Source organism: Grus americana, chromosome 20, assembly GCF_028858705.1.
Source record: "Grus americana isolate bGruAme1 chromosome 20, bGruAme1.mat, whole genome shotgun sequence".
Taxonomy (NCBI): Eukaryota; Metazoa; Chordata; class Aves; order Gruiformes; family Gruidae; genus Grus; species Grus americana.
The window spans coordinates 10,485,905-10,506,848 of NC_072871.1; the positions used below are offsets into that span (position 1 = coordinate 10,485,905).

The following is a 20,944-nucleotide window of genomic DNA, read 5'->3' on the forward strand; positions in this document are numbered from 1 at the left end:
ACCACAAGTAGTAAAATGTGAAAGTGCTCCAGAGCGCAAAATATTTTATTTAAGAATTTACAGTGTCAAATCTTACACTTAGGAAAGATAGCTGCTCCCAGCTCAAAGGAAGCCTTCTTGAATTAAGTTGTTTGGCAGTCTCTACTGAAAGGAGAAAACCATCAGCAGCCTGGCTGAACTAGAGGAAAGCCAAGTGTCTGACTAGGTTTCAATTATAGAAAAGTAAACCACACTGACTGCTGCTGACCACTTCTGGAATTGAGTATGGACCATTATGCAAAGGTTTCTAATCCCCCCAAACAGCATTTTACTTCAGCTACATACAAACCTTTTAGGACATACGTAAGGCTATCGAGATCTCAGAAAGGTGGCGATATTCAGGAAAAGAAAACAAAAGAAAACAAAACAAAAACCACAATTGGGGATCAACACTGGCAATGTCACATTCACATTATTTCTACTCATGGGCAGAAATTCAAGTAAAATCAAATAGTTTGGTGGGAAGTTCTAAATAAAATATGGCCTAATGATTTAATAAATATTTAAAGTTTATTTCTCTCTTTGCACTTAATTCAGATTCTTCAGTGAATATGAATGTTGCATATCATGGTTTCCATATTACCTATCTTAAACCTAAAGATTTTAAAGTCCATCGGTAGAGGTCTAATCCGTCTACTTTTAGTATGTTTGAAATTCAGCGGTTAGCTATTTAAGACCTTGGTTATTTTAGTAATGGAAATTCAAGAACAGAGTATTATGCTGATTCTGGCACTCAACAGGAAAAAACTTAAACAACTTTCAAGCTGTTACCACCTCAATTGTACAGTGCCAGCAGTTTGAGAGAAAGCAAGTAACCGTATTGCACTTAGAAGAACACTCACTCGTCAAATAGTACAGCGTTGGCTATTATACAGAGAGCTTCTTTCAGACTATACAATTTGCTTTACAAGTAGTCTAAACCACAAACTACATACATACTAGGTAAGATCCAAATCAAATTAGTATTAGATTACAGTCACAGTTTTCATTCAATATAGGTCAATTTATTTGGATGAGCTGTGGCCCTCTCCCCCCTCCAAAAACAAACCAGCATGAGGCATTTCCCAGATGAACATCTCCGATTTCACACGCTGACAAACCAAGTCCCGTTTGATAAGCATTACAATTGTGCATGGTCCTGTTAAGGCCACAGAGTGTTATGTTACAATGTGGACATGTGTATTTCCCCTGCTGGGAGGGGAGCATCCTTCAGAAATTAAGGAATCCCTGAAAACTATGCCTTTGAAGGTCACACTAGTAGGTTTAAAAATAAACTTAAGGAATAAATTGCCTAAGCAATTTACAAATAGTTTTTGTAACAGACAGCAACTATTTCCTCCCTTGTGTCTATTCTTTATCACAGCAAAGCTATTTCTAGCCAAGGTTTTTTAAAAGGAAGAGTTACATATATTTCATGTTTGGTAATGATTTGCGTAGATGAGGTGCAAGTAGGGAGACCCTTGAAAAAAAAATCACCCATCATTAAATTTCTGTCATGTCAACTGCAGCTAGTACATGTCCCATAAGATTGAATAGTTCTTTGTATACTCAGAACACGAGTGAGAATTCCAAATACAAAGCCTTTGTATTCTACTTCAATGTTGGATACTTCCTCTGTCCAATTCTTCCCAATCTTGAACTTCCAGTGACTGCTGGAGACTGAAAAAAGAGAAGAGGAACAAAAAACATTCTGTAAAAATGTGTCATACTGGATATAAAATGCTAGACTGGTCTACGTGCACATTTAGCACTCCACATGCAACAGTCTGGATTAAGCCAGTAAAAGGTGAAATCGTGGTTTTGTTCAATAGTTTTGTTCAAAGTAAACATGAGGCCTTTACTCACTTGTGCAAATTGAGAAGGGTTGTAGAATGGTACTGTTCCTGTTGAAGGTCCCCCGGAAGGTGGTACAGCCGCAGGCTAGAAAGTAGGTAATACTGAAGTTACAGAACTGCAGAGCTTCACTGCCTCTCAAATGTGGTTTGCTTAGTCACACAGAGCAAATATTCACAGTAATAATGCCAACAATATGGACAGCGCAGCATATTGTAACAACTGCAAAAAGTGCCGGTACAGTTTGCAAACATCTCTTTAATATTACTTGCTTAATGTAGGAATTGGCAAAACAATGTCACATGCATAAACTGTAAATAGCTCTGAGAATACAAAGCATGCAAAACCAAAACAAGACACCGGTGCAACTTCACTGAATTAGTACCTTTGGCTTGTGTTAGTAGACCTTAGGACTTGCCCCAAAAGAAACATTCTATGTCAAGTTTTGCTTTACTAAGAACTATCAGAAAGAGTTTGTATCACCCCTTTATGGTGACCCCACATTACTGGAACTTACAGCAGAGATGAAGCATTCCTTTAATTCCTACAGGGGCTTTTGCAGATGAAAGGCAATGGTATTATCACCGATTTGGGACTGGCAGCAGCAGAATGACAAGGTTTTGCTTGTGTGAGTCTTTTTAGGAGGTGTTTTGGTTTTGGGGTTTTTTTTTGTTTCTTTAAAATCAACTGACTTCTTTGGTATCCCAGGAAAGAGCTGATCAAAATTATGAAGTGAATCTCTTAGGAACATGAACATAAACAAAAAGCATGCCTGGATTACATGCATTCTCATAAATACAAAAAACTCTGAAGACCCTGTTTGAGTGTTAAAAGGAACACTACATCATTAGTTACTTTTAACGTTATTTCTGTGAAATGAGAAGACAGGAAAATGACTAAAAGTAGCATTAGTAAGTATTTTGAGCAAATGCAAAATAAAGAGGGGAAAAGTAAATAAGTTAACATAAATGAGAATGGCCAGCCACATGTACCTGATTAAAATGCTGGCTTACTTCACGTGATAATGAACTCATTGAACTAGAGCGCGAAAGCTACAAAACAGCAAGAACACACAAATACAAAAAAACACAAATAAAAAAGTCGTCATGCATGTCACTGCCCCAAGCTTTCAGTTGTTTTATTCAATTTTAAAAGTCTCACTGCCAAAGGTTAAACCAACTTCGAGTTAAAAAAAAAAAATGTAAAGCCAGAAGTTAGTTTAAATCAAAAGGACTTCTTAAAGCACAAAATTATGTAGATATAGAAAACATTTAGTAGGAACAAAGGTAATGTTACTCTGCCTTGCACATAGCAATCTATTCTCCTCGTTGTGTCTTGCACTTTAATATTAGTGAAATTATATGCATGCATGGAGGCAAGAAGAGATCCTCAAACTACTATTGACATTTTACTCTGAAAAAAGGCTTGTAAAAGTCTACTTATATAGAAAAAGGAGATCACACCACAGAATGGAGGACACAAAGGCTGAACTCATATGGGCTCAGAGGTCTTTCCTGTACAATTTTGGAGGCACTCACATGATTCCATCTTGACTAGTCATCAGCAACTGAATCAGTTACTTGTTGTTTTACATGGCCCATGTTAAGTCTACTACCAATTAATGGTTAAAATACGCTGCAAAAGTCATTAGCTAACTACTTCGAATCAAGCCTTACCTCGCCTGATTGGGAGCCATCAGGGTTAGAAACAGGAAGTCCAGATGCAGGAGGAAGGATTGCAGGATTTAAATACTAAAGAAAAACAACACGCTTTTGTTTAGCTTCGTTACTATGATGCTATTTCACATTTCTGCTATATTGATCCCACTGAAGCAAAATGTTTCAATACATGAAGCCAGGTGAAACATGCCGTGCATGGTTCTTCCTATGTTCTTGGTCCCTTTCCTGACACATACCACACCCATAGAACCTGCAGCCCTGCCAAATTAGAAAATGCAGCTTTTCATGGGCTTCTCGCTGCCATTTTCACTTGCATTTCCCTTCTCCAGTTAACTAAAATGTTCTACACAAACGTAATCCCTACAACAACAAGCTTTGTATCTGCTATGGCTATGAAACTACTATTCAGAACCTGGAGGGCTTTTTAATTAGGAGTTGTATATACAAGATGTTCTTTCTAACCCACCTCTGGTTCAACAGCTGCAGCAGGGTCTGTGTTGGTTTGATTCGCAGCTGGTGTGTGCTCTGCTGCACCACTCCCTTCCATTGGCTGGGGTTCCCCTGGAACTACAAAAGAAATGGGATTTAGCCAAACACACCATACCAGCGTGTTTGATTTCACAGAACGAGAAGCAGGGACATCAGCAGAACTGAATTTCTACAATAACAATCTCCTCCCAGAAAAAGGTAATTGAAAGAGGGCAGTGTCAATGTCTCTAGATGGCCCTGGGTCTTGTTACCAGTCTGCAAGCAGGAGATGCACACAGTTCATACAGACCACCTTGGCGCAACACAGCATGTAGTAAAAGCAGGCAAAAAAAGATGGTAAGGAAGTGTGAAGGTAAGGCCTCTCCCTTTCTTTTGCCAAATAGCAATCCTGGAACTAGGAACAGGTGTTGGAAGCGAGCATGAGATACCGAGCAACACAGGAATGCTGCACGGTTCAAATTTTGCTATTCGGATGGCCTAGCCACTCTGCAACATGGGGGAAAAAAAAACCCAGCAAAAAAGAGATCACCTTTGTTTGCAGCAGGCAGACCTGGGCTTTACAAATCCATTTGTTTTACTGCAGTTCCCAGACTAATTCTACTTCTAAAACAAACTGGAGATAATGAGATTGAACATTCCTAAATGTTCATGAAAGGCCACGTAATACACACGCTGGCAAAAGTGACTTATATAGCCATAAATAACCATACAACCTCTTTACAATTTTATCCACTCATGACACACCTGAGTTTGGAACAAATACATTTGCAGGAATTGGCATTGGTGCCAAGGGGGCAAATAGGTCTGATGGTGCAGGAACAGCACCACTTGACTTGGTTCCTCCTGGATTCAGGACATCAACATAACGGGCTCTGCTTCCTGCTAAAACAGAAAAATCCAGAAATAACAGAAATACGCCTTGCGTTAGTTATCCTCATTCTATTTCAAACAGCGTGCTGCTTAAGCCATCTTTCAGAATCAGAAAATAGTGCTCCAGGGATACAAACAATAATACCCAAGACACGATACAGTTGTGATGGCAATCACAGTACAGAAATTAGGCACAAGCAAAGCCAGCAATAGCTGCAGCTCCATGGTATCACTGAGTTGCCAACTGTTCTAAACGACTCCAGAAAAGCCAAGACTTCTGCCTTCACATTTTAGGCAAGAGAAAATCTGAAGTCTTCCATACTTCAAGCAGCAATGTTGTCTGTTACCTGCTCGTCTGGAGAACATGTTGACAGGGGCACCAGGTGGGCCTCCAGTTCCAGGTGGAGCAGCCTGAGGAACTTTAGGAAATCCGGTTGGAGGTGGCGGTGGAGGCTTACTCTGCAGGGAGAACAAAAAAAATCCAACCACATCGTTGACAGTTTTAAACCAAGTATCCGTCTGACTTCTCCTTACCTTTTCCAGAGCACATAAAATTGGGTATACAGATATACATCTTGCAGTGCAGACCAACATTCCTCATCTTCCATCTGATAACTTAACTAATGTCAAGGTATTTCTACAACCCATCTATGCTCACTCTAAAAGGAAACATTTACAACAGTGGTTCTTACCATTTGTTTGTGTTTTGAGATAGATCCTTGAATGACAAGGACGGACAGGATGTGTGATTCCTTGCTATACGATGCATTACCTTTTCAAAACTATAGACTCTTCCTACCTTTTTTCCCCTATATTCTGTTTGCAGCAAATCAATTAACAAGGAATTGTCTAGGTGATGCCAACCGCTATGAAGAGATACACCAGACTAAGTTTAGAGCAAATTCCCTTATGAATTCAATCACAATTACTGGATCCACGCCAACAACTAAAGATACAAACGGTTCCATCAGGATGTAGACTATAAGAACGTGCAACCTGTTTATTAGTTTCAAGATGTTGCACATTTTAATAAAAAAAAAAAAAATCAGTAAAAGGCAGCTCTTAAGAGCCAATAACAGATTAGAGAAAATTGTGTGCCAGTACAGATTTCAGTTTTCCACTTGGAAAAATAATGAGTATTCAGATTCTTACCTCTTCCTCTGGTTCATCCAGATTAACCCAGCGTTGTTTCTGTTCATCCCAAACAATCTACAAGAGAATCACAGTCAAAGATTAGTAGTCTTGGAATAAGCATAATCTGGAAAGTTTTACACATTTATTTATTTGTCAAAACAATCTTCATCTGTCATCTGGGAAAACATTTTGAACAAATTAAAATGTATAAAGGTTTTTGTGATTTAGGGGCCTTACTGATTTGTTCTTGTCATCTGGAAGGTGAGCTTCATTCTTTCCTTTTCCCATCAGCCAGCGAAACCAGGTTGCACCAGTCTAAAAATAAATTCATCTATTCAGTTAATTCTTTCAACACCGTCTTTACAGGCAGATTAAAAGAAAAATTCATGCAACAATTCATTTTCTGTTAGAGACTTCAACTCTCAGCCCAGAGTTGCATCTAATAAACAACAGGTTAGCCAGGACCTCTTCAATCAGTACCCTGGACTAGGGGTTACCACATATACTAACAAATCTCCTCTAGCTATAGCTACCTTACTTAGAAAGGTTACCTTTCTAGATGCTGGCTCCTTTTTTATTTCTTTTTTAGTTTCTTTCCCTACAGGAACAGAGGGAGAAGGAGAGGGTTGTTTTGCTGTGGAGTTGGATCTCTCTCGTCCCACAGAATGAGCAGAGGACTCTGAAGTTGTTCGGGATCTTCGCCCGTAGCCCTGTATTACAAATATACAGGAAAGTACAAAGTTGACACTGCTGGAGTTATGGATTACATTTCATCTTGCTAAATAAATTCCTTCTTTGTAAAGTTAGTAATATGAAGAGATACAAAAGCATGTAAAAAATAAACATAAATAAGAATGAAGATTTAGTGAAAGAAACAGCCTGCTCGTGGCATACCATATGTGCTGAAGACTGAGATGCAGATCTGGATCTTCGCCCTGGTGCCTGGTTAGATATAAAGCCAGGACATACTTAATAAGCAAGCAGCTAAAGATCTGACACAACATTCACTTTTTATCAAGAATTCCTGCACAATTCAAGATATTCAAGCTGGTTATTTGGGTACTTTTATCTCCTCTGACATGTAGCAGGCGCAGAAAAAGAGCTGAAGCCTGGCCAAGCAATTGCACTATCACGTAACTGGTCCATTAAAAAGAGTTAACTCAGGGCACTGCTGCGCAGGCTAACCAGCCCACAAGAGGAAAGATATAAAAATGCTGCACCAGGGAGCAGTTGCTGCATTTTTCCCCCTCCAACATAAGGTTGTTCTTCCAATTTTAGTATAGCAATTCAAGCATAAAAAAAATTCACTGTTTCTTCTGTAACTATGGGTAACTTCTAGTTAAAAAATCTCCCCATCCTTTATCAGTTGCCAAATGTATCCCTATTAAAAATGTTTATATTAATTCTTTAAAACAATTGTCACTTGATGAGACTAAACTAACTTCCAAGGAGATACCAACTTCAGTAATCTTTAAACAGTGAAATACTATATATTTAAAAAAGGGCGTTGGGATTTTAATAAACACCTTCCACACTTCCAGTCGTGACTAAGTGGTAGTCAATACTATACTTTTAAAACTCAGTCACAGAACTGGTCTTTAGGTGCTACTTGCCTCACTTGCTGATGTATGCTACAAGTTCTTCTGGCTATGAAGAATCATTCTGGGAGATGGGAGAGGAAGGCAGGGCAGAGAAGGACAAATTAAACTCCTCAGACAACAATATCCCTGATATCCCCTCTCCTCCTTTTTTTTTTTTTTAAATAATTCTTTTTAGAGAGGAAAATTACAGCTAAAATTTTTCTACTAGTTCTTCAATATCTATTCCACTGAAGGGGAAGGATAGTGGGGAAGAAAAGATAAGCTTCAAGTCTTGCTGAAGAGCAAGACAGAGCCCAAATAAACTGTTATGTTTGCAAAGATCTGCAATGCAGTTGACGCTTGCTGAAAAGATGTATGAAATAAAGATACCATAGTAGCCATTCTGCCATAGAAATCGTCCTCTCTCTGTTCAGGGAAAGACTTTTGTGAAGGAGACTCCGGGGCAATTCTCTGGATTCCTTAAAAACCAAATTAGATTATATTAGCAGGGGAGAAGGCAACAACAACAGAAGAAAAAAAAACCCAAAACAAAATCAAAAAAGCCCCCAACCCTCACAACACTACTTTTAAGGCAAAAAATTTCACTATTTATGAATTTTGTGCGAGAAAGAACCTGGTCTTTTAAAGAATGTGAACTGCAATTCCTGTGACATTTTTTTCTCCTGCATGGGTATTATGTTCGTTCTAAACACAGGTCAGAGCAGGCTGAGGGATGCGACCATCAGTATGGGGCAGTTTAAGGTTCTTCACACCTCTAACACAGCTCTAGCCAAAATTGTGTATGCCTTGTCTTCACACGTGCCAGGGTCTGCTGTCACAGAATTAAAACTTATCAGGGTCCTAGAAGCTGATATCCAGAGGCAGAAATCCCTGAGGCTCCAATCACAGACCTTGCAAACAGAACTGCCAATCTCAGTGCACTCAGGGATTCCGTGATACAGAAATTTACCTGTTAGGGTCTAAATCATCATCTGCTGAGTCTGACCTCTCTTTTACACTAAGCCAAATAAGCAGAATGAATACTATAACTTTCCGCAGATGTTTCTGTACCATTACATGGTGTTTTTAAATTTCATTACCCCAGACTTGACTTAAATTTTCTAAACAGAGATATTTTGCACTATTCCCCAAAATACTTCATTCCCCTTATAAGGAAGGAAAGCTATTTACTAAGATCCCAGACCTGTTTCCAGGTTTGCCTGCTCTTCTGACCGTGGTTCCATTTCTTGTGGTGGCCCTCCTGGTGGTAGTGCTGACCCTAAATACAGTGGTGATGGTTCAGTTTCATATGGATTTGAAAATCCCGGAGGTGCAAAGCCAGGTCCTGGACCAACAGGCTGAGAAGCCACTGAATAGAAAGGGACACTTCGGACAGCTTCTTGGTCACCAGGAGGAATCATAGCAGCTGGTCCATCAAGGACAGCCTGAGGTACTACAGCATGGAAAAGAAAAAGTTAAGAGTTATAACTAAACAGAAATTCCAGTGTGTGAACCTTTCACCCTATGAATAAAATGATACAATATAGAAGTGAAATCTCACTGTTTCTACCACCCTCTTAAGTGGTTTCTTATGCCAGAAACCTGAAACATTTATTTTCTCTCTGTCATGAAGAAGGATATGAAACACTAACCTGAAGGCATCAGCTGCACACTTTGCATCTGTTGAGCCATATTGGGTAATAAAGATGCTAACAATGCATTTTCAGCACCTGGACCCATGTCACGGCCAACTCCTGCTCCATCACATTGACTAGCATGGTCTAATTCAGAGCTTGGTGTACTACATGCATATGGTGGTGGAGTGGATCTGTCTGTGTTATAAGCTATTGCACCCTCCTGCACAAAAAAGCAAGATCTTATTAACTGTACCAGACATTAAGTTCATAACCAAGGGAACATATAGCAAAGGAAATCTTAAGAGTGAAAACAGCACAGAGGTTTTTTTAGTGTTCAGTCAAGAAATGAGTTGTCAGCCATTTGCAGGCTAAGCTCAACCGAAACAGTTAAAGTTTTTTGTTTGTGGGTTGTTTTTTTGTTTGGTTTGGGGTTTAGTTTTTTTTAAAATGGAAGCTCCATTAATTAGCTCAAGGTTCAAATTTCTAACAGCACTCTTTAAATAAATGGTAATTATTTCCACTCTGTTACAATCTAGCTACATTAATTCACACACAACTTTTTTTTTTTCTGGCAAGCAGATCCTGCTTACAGCAGGAGTTATTGCAACCTAATGAGCCTTGCAATTCTCCTTGCATTGCGGTCCTAAGAAAAGCCTGTTGCATATAACGTACACCACCCTTTGACTATTCTGTACTGAATCTTAGGGCACTAAAGTGTGGCCAATCCACTTGGATGAAATCACAACACTTGCAATTTACGACATGAATATATCATAAGGTCATTTCGTATGTTTCTGTAATTAGCAGTATGAACAAAACCATTTAAAAACTGGATTTAGACTAATCCTTAAAACAGAATACTTCAGGTTGAAAAGTACGTTCTGTACCTTGATCTGTCCATCCACATGTCGAAGCCTTACTAACCATGAAGGTTCAATAAAAGATTCCTGTTCTGGTTTTTCTTTTATCTGTGGGTCAAACAGCCGTAGTTGTGATGACACCTAGAGAAAGGAATCATTGTAAAGTTTAAGTTAACCAGCTAACAAAAGACAACTTTAGCCGCAGCTTACCACTTACACTATGAAGCCACAAAGACTTAATTCTTTGTGTTACCTGGATTAGCTGGCCAATTAGTACAGGTGAATAGTAGTGTGGATCTTTAAGGACAGTTCTGGAAATCACTTCACAATAATGGAAAGCCTGAGCAGCAAGTCCCATTTCAGCTAGTCGGCAAGCATAGATGAATTTGAAAACCTATGGAGCGCAAGCGGGTGAAATAAACCAAGTGGTCAGAACATTCTTAGAGGTACAAATGAAAGGCAGTCTGTCATTTCAGTTGAAAGCTCAGGTATCTCATTATCACATCTATACTAGGCAGGGAAAAAAAATGAGGGAAAAAGCATTCAATTCTCCTCTTCCACCCAATGTATCCAATGGAAGTTATGTATTTATCTACAGCTAGTGCCAACACATTCTGCTGGATTTTTCTTTTGGAATATAGTTTTGATAACAACAAAATTTAAAATCTGTAAGTTCAGAAAGCACAGATGAAAAATGCAAAAAGGACATTTAAGTGACAACAGGGGGGAAAAAAGCTATCTTGCACTACATTATCCACGAGTATTTCATGTTACAACGGATAAAATAGTTGCTATGCTGAATACAGCACATGAGAGAGAAAACCTCGCATAAAACCTGCCAAAATAAAATAAAATATAAAAAAAAACCCCCAAAAAACAGCTCTTCACCTGGAAATTGGGCAAGCAGCCAGGCTGAGTTCCTAGTGACTGTGCATATTCATAGGCTTCTGTTCTTTGAATGGCTTCATTGGTGGCAAACTTAAAAAATGGCAAGCTATTTGGGAATGGGAGAGGAAAAATGTTATTTAACATTGAGATTATATATGCCAACAATAAATAAAGACAATCAGAAATAAAGTAAGAAACATAGCTCTATTAGACACATAATATCAGTAACTTCTACTCCTCAAACAAGGACAGGGCATCAAAGAGTTATCTCAAAACCAGCTGTGGCTAGTGATGGTAAGGGGAGCACTGTAACTCAGTCTCTCAAGCCATTAAGCTTTCATTTTTCCATCTAAAAAGTCATTTAAAAAAAAAAAGGAAAGTCAAACCTATGATTTGATCCAATTAGGACAAGCTTTGTTGTCTTCCTTGTGTAAACTCCAAAACCAACTTGGGCCATAAGGTAACAAAAGTGAGCAGCATCCAGCAGGCCTTTAGAAGCTGCAAAGAAATAAGCGACAGAACTCAGGATATTTCCTCTCGGTGACACACTGCAATCTAGTGTCCCGTATTGTTTTGGCTTTGCATTCAAATATCGTCATAATAGACACGCACCCACATAAAACTGTTCCACTTTACATTTTACACAGCAATTGTTTGGGTTTTTTTAAAAAATGAGTAATTAAAGCTTTCTGAAAGCTTTTCCTTCAGTCATCACCCTGTTCATTCCCCGAGAGTTACCAAGAGTGTCTCCCATGGTAGCAATGGTCCTGGATTCCAAGTCCACATTATTGGTCAAGTTGGATAACACCATTGCTAGATGAGGCCTCCAGTCTCCCCATTTCTCATCTCCACAGCACTAAAATTAGAAGAATTACTTAGTCAAATCAGCGACTGGAGCTCTGCATGGGTGTTTCAACCTAAAAAGGACTAAAACAACTTATCTGACAATTCTAGGAAAAGCGCATGGAAAGATTACTGTTGTACACTACTCACTGCAGTACCTCTTTAGTCTCAACTGCAGCTCACACTTGAATCTTACCGTGGATGCAGCTGGCATCCTTCCAGACATGAGCTGGTAAACAGTCTGCAGAGGGTCATTAATTGGGAGACTGTTGGCAAATCTACAGAGACGTTATACAGAAAAACAAAACACAAACATGGGGTAAGCAGTTAAAATGTACTTGAACACTCTGTGGCAGTTTATCTAGCTTAGCTCAAGAGAAGGAAATGCTGTTTGAAAATACTACACTGAATAAGCAATTGCCCAGTGGATAATGTTCAAAAGCAAAACATTACTAGTTAACTGGATCTGCCACACTGACATATGTCAGCCCAAGCTAGGAAAAGTCTCAGGATTCTCCCCATGCCAGCTGACTAGACTTAGTACATGATTTCACAAACTCAGGAAGCTCAGAGAGTTTTTCTGTCTACAGACAAAGCATGCACAAACACATCTGCTTCTTTCAGGCAAGGAGAATGAAGGGTACAACAGAGTTACTTGGCTTTAACAAAGTTGACAGTTGGGGTTTTGCAGTTTTTTTCAAAGCCTGACTAACAGCACCTGTCAAGCAAGCCCAAAGATGACCCTGTTCAAACACCCCTTAAATGGAATGAGTGGCACAGAATAACTTCTCAGGTTTAAGTTTATGGCCAGAATGCCCCAGGATAAAAAGTAAAAGATGACACCTGAATATACAGGTAAAATTAAACCATAATTCTTGCATGAGTTACTAAGGATAACTCGTCATTTTGACAGCAAGATTTCTGAGCACCCAGTCTCTACCTCATTAGCAGAACAGGTAATCATATTGTACTAAGCAACAAGCAAAACAGTACCTGGTCATAACTCTCGCGTGTGTTCTGCTGTCCATTTTGCTGGCAAGCAGCAGAGCATGACCCCATAAACCATGCTTCATGGCAGACTCCAAAGCATCCTAATTAATACAGAGATTAGTTCCCTGGGAATAGCTTAACATACTATGCAGATAAACACTGATTGTTTTACAGTAGTACTTTGTGACTGAATGAAAAAAATGTTTGTTTAGATCAAATGCTAACACATGAACATAATTTTGGTTTATATTATAAACGGCAGGGCATAACATTTTTCCACATTGCTGTAGTGCAGTGCTGTGAAATACTATATGCAGTGCAAGTTGCAAAAATGATTTTAACTGATGCATAGAGCTTTAAGATTTGGGAAAAATAAGTAAGCAAAATAAGACACACGCAGTATTTGGAACAACAGTATAAGCATTCACCTTCTTGCGGCCATAAAGCAGCAACTCTCTGAATCTCTCTGTCTCTTTCTCAAGACTGTCAATTGTGGTTATAAGACTGTCAGTGAGAAATGAGAGCTGGGCTTCACCAGATTCCTCTTCCACTTGTTCCAAAGCCTCATTAGTGAAATCAATCAAATTCGCCTCATTAGGGGACTTCCCAGGAAGCCACACTGTTTTATGATCTCGGAGCAAAAGTTCTGCCAGGTCTGTTCCTACAACAGTCTATACATAGTAGAGAAAAAACAACAATAAAAAAATTCCATTATTTCAACATTGCCTTCGTTTTATTTGTCACTTCAACAACAACGTGTGAATATCAGCACCTCTGAGCACCTGAGGACAAGTGACCAGTTTACCTGTTCCATCAATCTATGAACTATTCCAAGATAAGTCACTATACGCATGTTACTGTCTTTATACATAAATACCATTTTGTGTATAAAATATTTGCGGATAGATAAAAATTCAAGCAGTGAGACATACCCCATTCTGCCTGCACAACAGTACAATAAAGTCCCAAAGCAGACTTGCAGATTCTTTGTCAATTAAATTTTCATTCTTAAAGCACTGTGTAGCTTTATTTTGTGCAAAATTAATAACATCCACTTTATGAGTGTCATCCCTGGAAAAAAAATAATAAAAGAAAGAAAAAAGCTTTTAAGGAGATAAATGTAAACATTCAGATCATTACTGTGATTAGTATGAGGAACAAATTTAAAGCTCATGTATTATTTAAGCAGGTGAAAAGCCACAAATATTTTAAGTCAGTTTAAATCCCGTAATTTGCAGACAATTAAAAATTTGATGAAGAAATGAATTCTGAATGCATGAAAGTTATTTCTGAAATATGTAAGAACATACTTAGCAAGAGGACCAGGAAATGCTCTCATCTCTTCTTGCTCTGGAGAATGTTGTAACATAGTCTAAAACACAAATACAAACCGTAAGAAATTCTTCTAACTATGAATTTTGCTTTTTAACAATAAACACTCCAGACCTGAACATAACCCATAGCCTAATCAAGCATATTGCTCTTAAACCAAATACATACGGTGATTTGCAACCTGCACAGGCATAATAAATTATGAAATGTACTTTATGTGGAAGTCATTCTGTAGAAAAACATGAAATTTTTCCTCACATCTCCTTAATCATAGAATAGGATCATAGAATCATTTAGGTTGGAAAAGACCTTTAAGATGGAGTCCAACCATAAACCTAACTCTGCCAAGTCCAATAACTTTCCTGATGTTGTTCTAGTACTTGTGTATGATTCTACTCCCTTCTAGTGACGTTTTACCAATGAATTCTACCCTCATCATGTAAGCCCCTCCTTCCATATATTCTACATGACTTGAACATTGCATTTTTTTGTAGCGGCACAAGTAGAATGAAAATATATCCATGATGTTTAATCCCCAGCCCATCTAGATGACAAGTAGCCCTTAGCCCTGCAGAGAACACACGAGGACAATGCTGTCTCTATGAACAGCAATATATTAGAAACAAACCAACACAACTCCAGCCCTTCCAGGATGTAAGGATTTTACCTGAACAAAATTATAAGGAGCTAGATGATCTGATCATAACTACCTCATCTCTCAGAGGAAAAGAATTTTTAAAGTTACTGGTTTACTTATGATTACAGCACAAACAGATAAATATAAAGATACATGCGCTGACATATTAAAAAAAAAAGTCAGGAAGCTATAGATCCAAGTTCCCTACTCCCCTTCCAAAAGACAGACCTGTATTCCACCACCTCCCTTTTTTCTTTTCAAATTTACCTCCATACTGTGTATTTCAACCAGAGCTGGCTGTCCTTCTGAAGGCAGGTTTGGCAGCACTTTTATTAAGAAGCCCCCAGGACCAAACCTAGCACAGATATGAGGCACTGAAAATTTCTCAGGTGTTGAGGGCCTTAAAGGTGCTGAAATGGGAAGAAAAGATAAAATAAGAACAAGTAACCTGTCTTGCAACTAAGTAAACCTGCTGATGTATTTATCCAACTCAGTAACTCTACAGTACTAGTGGAAAGAACCCTGACATTCAATTTGGCTAAACTTTATAAGCAACAATTAATCAGTTCCATTGTAGTCCCAAAGATCTTCTGAAGATTTGCAACAAAAAGAACAAAATTAATTAGACTACAGAACTTTAAAATTCACTTCCCCCCACCCCCCCAGTGCAGGAGCTTTGATTGTTTTTATCAGATACATTTCTGTGATCCCTGTACAAATATAAGATGCATCTTCAAAGAGCTAATGATGTATTTCAACATACTGTGGAAAAGCCTTTCTGGAGAAAGTGTGTTTTGTTCCACACCAAAAGGGTAAGAAAAAATTATGGAAAAATCTGAAGTTTAAGTTAAACTTGCCCATGAAGCACCAGCAGTGTAGTCAAAAATCTATCTAAAAAGACATTTACAAATGGAAGTATGCAGTACAGCAAACATTGTCTAGCTACTACTGTTCTGCGATATACTCAGGTTTCAGCAAGCAAGTTATCCTTACACTGAAAAGGAAACAAAACTTTGTTCATGTGTACATACACTGTAAAACAGGGGTTTTTTTTCCTGTTAACAGGCTCAATGAATACATGAAAGGCATCTCACACACCACAAATACTAACAGAAGTGCAAACTACTACTGGTAGACAGCCTCACAAGCACAGCGCCTTCCCTCCTCCTTCCCCAATGGTGCCAATACCTTGTTCTACGGCTGACCATCCAGTTTCAGTCGGGTAGCCATAATCTGTAAAAGGCTGTTGTCCGTCAAAGTTAGCAGCATATCCGCCATATGGATAATCTGTGTGGAGCGACACTGCCTGCGCAGTAGTTTCATACGTATTAGCCGTTAGATCATGATTACTTCTATACAGCTGGCTCTAAATAGATCATATTAGTAATTGTTAGCAGAGAGCGTGAAGTTACACAAAGCAAGCAATACTGCAAGCATGACTCAAGAGAGTAAGCATTCCCCCTCCCCGGCTTTGATTCCTTATACTGTTCGTACACCAGGCTTACTACATCACTGCGTTTGAGAAAGCTACCCTGCAAGACACCTGCAGCAACAGGCTATAGAAGATAATATATCCTGGTGTTCTCGCTACCGTTGGATCTGTTCACATCCAAGTATGTTCAGTTCTCTCACGACAGAATGTCTATGTGCTTGTGTGAAGAATAACATTACAGAACAAGTTACAGGTTCAAGTGTTGCTGGATCAGAACCAATGTTCACCTCTGCTGTATCACTGACAGAAAGTCTCAACTGGTTAAACCTGATGAATGCCTAAGTGACTTCAGGTGCCTAAAGAATAATGCCTAAACGATCTCCAATACTACTTCCAATATTACTAAATTAATTGGAGTTCAGACTGGAAAACCACCTAAACTTTCAAGAAACATGATGAACCAACACATGAGAATACAGCTAAAATGACACATTCCACTAGCAAAGACTGTAGCTCAAGAATTACCCAAATATTCTCTGTGTTTTTCAGGTATTTTTACTTATGGCATAAGTAGATGAGCAATCTGTTAGATTTGGGTTTTGCTTTTAAAGTCAAAATAGCATCATACAAATATGGAGTTAGTCTTTTAATGGATCCCAAGTTCAGTAATAGCATTCATGCTTATGAGGAGAAAAACGATGTAACACTGAAAGCCAGACACATTATCAACTACAGCCAAGCACAGAAAGGGCAAAGTTCTCACAAACAGCAAATGGATTCAGTAGAGGAAATTTTCCATTTCTGTGTGTGTGGCAACTTGCGCAGCTGAGTGCTGATTTTGGTTAAAGTTCTCTCAACAACTGTGATAAATATTAAGTTCAACACTATTACAAAACAGCCTTAACTTACAGAATAAAAGTTTTCAAAATACATATTCCCCAAGCTAAACGCAGAAATATTTCCATATTTCTAATGCTTCACCCACCCCTAAATAGAGAAAGACCCAACGCATCTCAATGAATACTTGATGTGACCATTTCAAACTCACTTGTTGAGAGCGAGAGCTGAAACTACTCTGGTGACTGTGAACGCTGCGGGAGCTACGGAGACTATGACCAGAATGCTCACTGTGGACGCTGCGTCTATCAAATTCATCACCATACGGATCTCTATGGGGTTCAGATTCATCATCAAAACTTCCAGTAAAACGAGGATCGTATCTCCAGTTATCTTCATATCGGTCATGTCTGAAGAACAAAAAAAACACAGAAAGCAAAGATGAACATAGTCACCCATATCCCTGGGGGAAGTGACTTCACTGCATACCTGTCAAGAAGAAAACTCTGTCTAACTTCAGAAGGGCTTTTAGATTATTTCCTAGTTTGAGGTTTTTATTACAGTAAACAAACTGACATTTCTTCAAGAAGTTCATCCGGAACATTCAAGATGAAGACCAACATCATACTCCGAGTCTGTTCCAGGAAAATACACAGAATGTTCACCCCATCTGAACACAAGTCCTACTGCCTTAAATCCTTTTCTTAAGAATGATGTGACAGCTCATCTGTTTTTCCTCAATGACCTGCGTTAAAGCTACAGAAATAACTAACAACATGTATCTGTGAAATATGTGTAATAGTGCATTTTAATAGTCTGTTACAGGAGGCATCTGCATTCCTAGAGAATACTGAGAGGATTTTACTTAAAGCGGCACGATATCCTGAAATTCTGATGCCTGATACAACTACCACAATAGTTCATGAATTTGAAGGCTTTGGGGCAGACATTGAGCAAAAAAAAAAGCAGTATTTCTGTTAGTGCACAAGCAAAGCCTCAGCCTTTGCCTTAATGCTTACTGCCATAACTTAATTTTCTGGTGACACCTTTGACTATGGGGGACTCAGCCCTGAAGAAATCAATACCAGATTCTCCACTTCCACTCAGACACACACACACACACACACAAGTCCTCTGATCATCATCAGCTCTGAGGCCCCACGCTGCTCTAGATCTGGAAAGAGCATTGAGAGAACACTGACTGAACAGACAAACCTGTTGCCATATGGATATGCTTCTCTCTTCTGGTAAGGGTTGTGTTCAGCATCATACCAATACCTCTGATCATAACTTCTAGGATCTCTGTATCTAGGGTCGTATGCTGATGAGTAACGTTCCCAGCGACTTGGATCTTTAGAAAACAGAAAGAAATGGTTTAGGCATTGGAAGCTGTGGCCTGTAACCTTCTTCTACTCCTTTCTCTTTAATCACATGCTGATTTGGTCCCGAAGCATATAGCAAAACCAAAACAATGTACTTAAAGCTATGCAAATATGTCCACTCATTTCTAGTTAAAAAAACAAACCAAAAAGAAAACGACTCAAAAAATCAATTTCACATCTTTCAGAGAAACATGGTCATTATAGTTAGCTAGATACTCTTGAAGGAACAGTGTTTATCATCAGAAAGATAGATCTTTTCTAACAACTTTAAAACTCGATCATAATGTGATAATAACTCAACAAATATTAACAGAATCTTTGTAATCAATCTTCAGAGCGTCATGCTAAACATCTCAGGATGTGGACAGATGTTGCTTAAAATCCTCCCAGGCACTATACAAGCAATTATCTTCAGATTACCAACGCCAGTATGTCTCTGTAAGCATTCAGATAATTATGGACAAAACCAAATTTTAGTCATGAGTCAATCTCTGTTTACACCCATCCAAAATGTACTTTAGAAGTCTGCCTGCAGGTTACACACCAAGGATACACCCCGGTGAATGACAGGCTTGCAACACATTAAAGAGAACTACTCTGTGGACTTACAATGGTGTGCTTTCACAATGAAAAGGCAAATTGAAGGCTGCTAGTGAGGAAAAAACTTAATTTATTTTCTATTTACTACTTCTACTGAACAAAAAACGTACAGGAAGGATGGCATGGTTTTAAGAACTGAAGTAAGCGCAAAGATCAATTTTCAGCAAATAGAACTCTATTCTTGCTGGCTGTGGAAAGGATATCAGTTTTATTAAAATGGAAAAATATAATAATTGTCTGATCTTAAAGTTCCTCTTCCCCATAAATTTTTGTTTAAACTTGCAATTTTCTATTGAAAAGAATCAGAGTTCATTTTGACACCTTACCTCCATAATCATATGAGTTTGGGTAATAGTCTGGATAATAATCACTCCATCCACTTTTTGTATAATAATCTTCAGTATACCCTTGCCTGAAAGAAAGCGCACAGGTACAGAAAGTTATTATTCCTCCTACAATCTTTTCTAAAGTCAGCAGGAGATATGAAGAACTATATGCCACAACTGATTAAGTAGAGTTTCCTATTTAAAATAACGCATTTACAGGTAATCAAGGAATCATAAAATTAAGACTATACAAACCAACATAACACTAAATTGTTGTGCACCATAAAAAGCTGACAGCCCTTTACTATACAGTAATTTAGTGATTTTTGTAAACTGCTTTGGTGATAAGTTTAATTACTTACACACAATTAATCACAAAAACTACTGCTATAATTACCATCATTTGAACTGTCTCAACAGAGAAGTCAGTAACTTAACAAGTAATGAAGTAATTGCTCCCTCAACTTTAACAGTATTTTGTTATACATCTTATGGTGATGAAGAGAGGACTATGGTCTGGAGAAGAGGTCAGGAAAATGGGTCAGGACATGAACTAGCACTCTCATAGATAGATAATTCTGAACAGAGGGTTTCAGCCTCCAGAACTGTTGTGGCATCTGTCACCAGCATTAAATACAGTCACAAAGGTAACAAGACCAGAACACGCTACACCATTCTTCGGGTACCTGGCCAAAGAACTCAATATTGTATCATCTTGTTTGACTTGGAGCTGATGCCAATCTGTGGCTGGCCAGGACTAGCAGTACTGTAATCCCAATGCTTTATTTTCCTTCTGCACTCAGTCTGTTTCTCAATTTCAGCTTTTCAGTAGATGCAGCAATGTTTTGAGTGTTAGCACATGCTTATATTTAATTACATTTAATACTGTGAATAAATGAGGTAGCATTGAGATGCAATTGGAACACAGCACATCACAACTAATTCGAGCCATCTTCTAAATTATTGCCCTTCTCAGCGGGCTTGGATGGACAGCAGCATGTAGGAAAGGCTTGTTTTTTCATTTGAGGAATTAGAGGACTGAATAGAAGAAAATACTCATTTACAGGGCCCATGTTAGAATACAGCTTGTCCAAATGAACAGAACAAGCACAAGAACCTGACTAAAACCAACACGTCAAACTAAGAGTCAGTGCATATACAAAAGATAATTAGAATACTTTTACTGGAAAAAGAAAGAAGTGGCCATTACTTGAAAAATCTTGAGCTTTTATTATATGCCATTTTTAGGACACCATCCCACAATTTCTGAAAAAAGCTAGATGATGTATGTTAGATGAAAAATGTAGTGTCTACGTATATACACACGTATGTATATGCATATATGTTTATATCTACACATGTGCATACACTCACAAACACACATACGTATACATACATGCACATGAGGTAAAGATAGTTAATGTCAATGTGGAATGATGGGAACTTTCATGCTCCTCTACAACTGATCAGACAACTGATAGCGCAAACTCCAAAGTGACCAAGCAAGTCAAGTGATGCTCCTCCCTGGAACGTGTGGGAAGTTTGCTAACACAGCA

The 20,944-nt window shown here is 38.5% G+C and overlaps 1 protein-coding gene across 11 annotated transcripts in view; it reads right to left on the reverse strand.

Annotated features, from left to right (window-relative positions):
* Positions 1–17: 17 nt before the first annotated feature.
* SEC16A (SEC16 homolog A, endoplasmic reticulum export factor) overlaps positions 18–20,944 on the reverse strand; it is a 32,360-nt gene continuing 11,433 nt past the window's right edge. For 2 of the 11 annotated variants that reach the window (XM_054848406.1, XM_054848414.1), the window contains 29 exons: positions 19,389–19,474; positions 18,296–18,431; positions 17,292–17,490; positions 16,000–16,177; positions 15,079–15,221; positions 14,153–14,214; positions 13,775–13,913; positions 13,271–13,513; positions 12,846–12,943; positions 12,049–12,130; positions 11,748–11,865; positions 11,396–11,507; positions 11,010–11,115; positions 10,375–10,515; positions 10,149–10,262; positions 9,277–9,481; positions 8,829–9,077; positions 8,015–8,103; positions 6,939–6,986; positions 6,596–6,754; positions 6,282–6,359; positions 6,063–6,119; positions 5,258–5,369; positions 4,785–4,922; positions 4,018–4,118; positions 3,549–3,623; positions 2,865–2,924; positions 1,885–1,959; positions 18–1,698 (listed from right to left, as the gene is read on the reverse strand). In XM_054848406.1, coding sequence (XP_054704381.1) covers positions 1,630–1,698; positions 1,885–1,959; positions 2,865–2,924; positions 3,549–3,623; positions 4,018–4,118; positions 4,785–4,922; positions 5,258–5,369; positions 6,063–6,119; positions 6,282–6,359; positions 6,596–6,754; positions 6,939–6,986; positions 8,015–8,103; positions 8,829–9,077; positions 9,277–9,481; positions 10,149–10,262; positions 10,375–10,515; positions 11,010–11,115; positions 11,396–11,507; positions 11,748–11,865; positions 12,049–12,130; positions 12,846–12,943; positions 13,271–13,513; positions 13,775–13,913; positions 14,153–14,214; positions 15,079–15,221; positions 16,000–16,177; positions 17,292–17,490; positions 18,296–18,431; positions 19,389–19,474 — 3,472 coding nt within the window. In that variant the 3' untranslated portion in view covers positions 18–1,629. Of the gene's footprint in view, positions 1,699–1,884; positions 1,960–2,389; positions 2,613–2,864; positions 2,925–3,548; positions 3,624–4,017; positions 4,119–4,784; positions 4,923–5,257; positions 5,370–6,062; positions 6,120–6,281; positions 6,360–6,595; positions 6,755–6,938; positions 6,987–8,014; positions 8,104–8,828; positions 9,078–9,276; positions 9,482–10,148; positions 10,263–10,374; positions 10,516–11,009; positions 11,116–11,395; positions 11,508–11,747; positions 11,866–12,048; positions 12,131–12,845; positions 12,944–13,270; positions 13,514–13,774; positions 13,914–14,152; positions 14,215–15,078; positions 15,222–15,999; positions 16,178–17,291; positions 17,491–18,295; positions 18,432–19,388; positions 19,475–20,944 lie in introns of all 11 variants that reach the window. The other 9 variants (XM_054848408.1, XM_054848415.1, XM_054848407.1 and 6 more) reach the window with 8 other exon arrangements.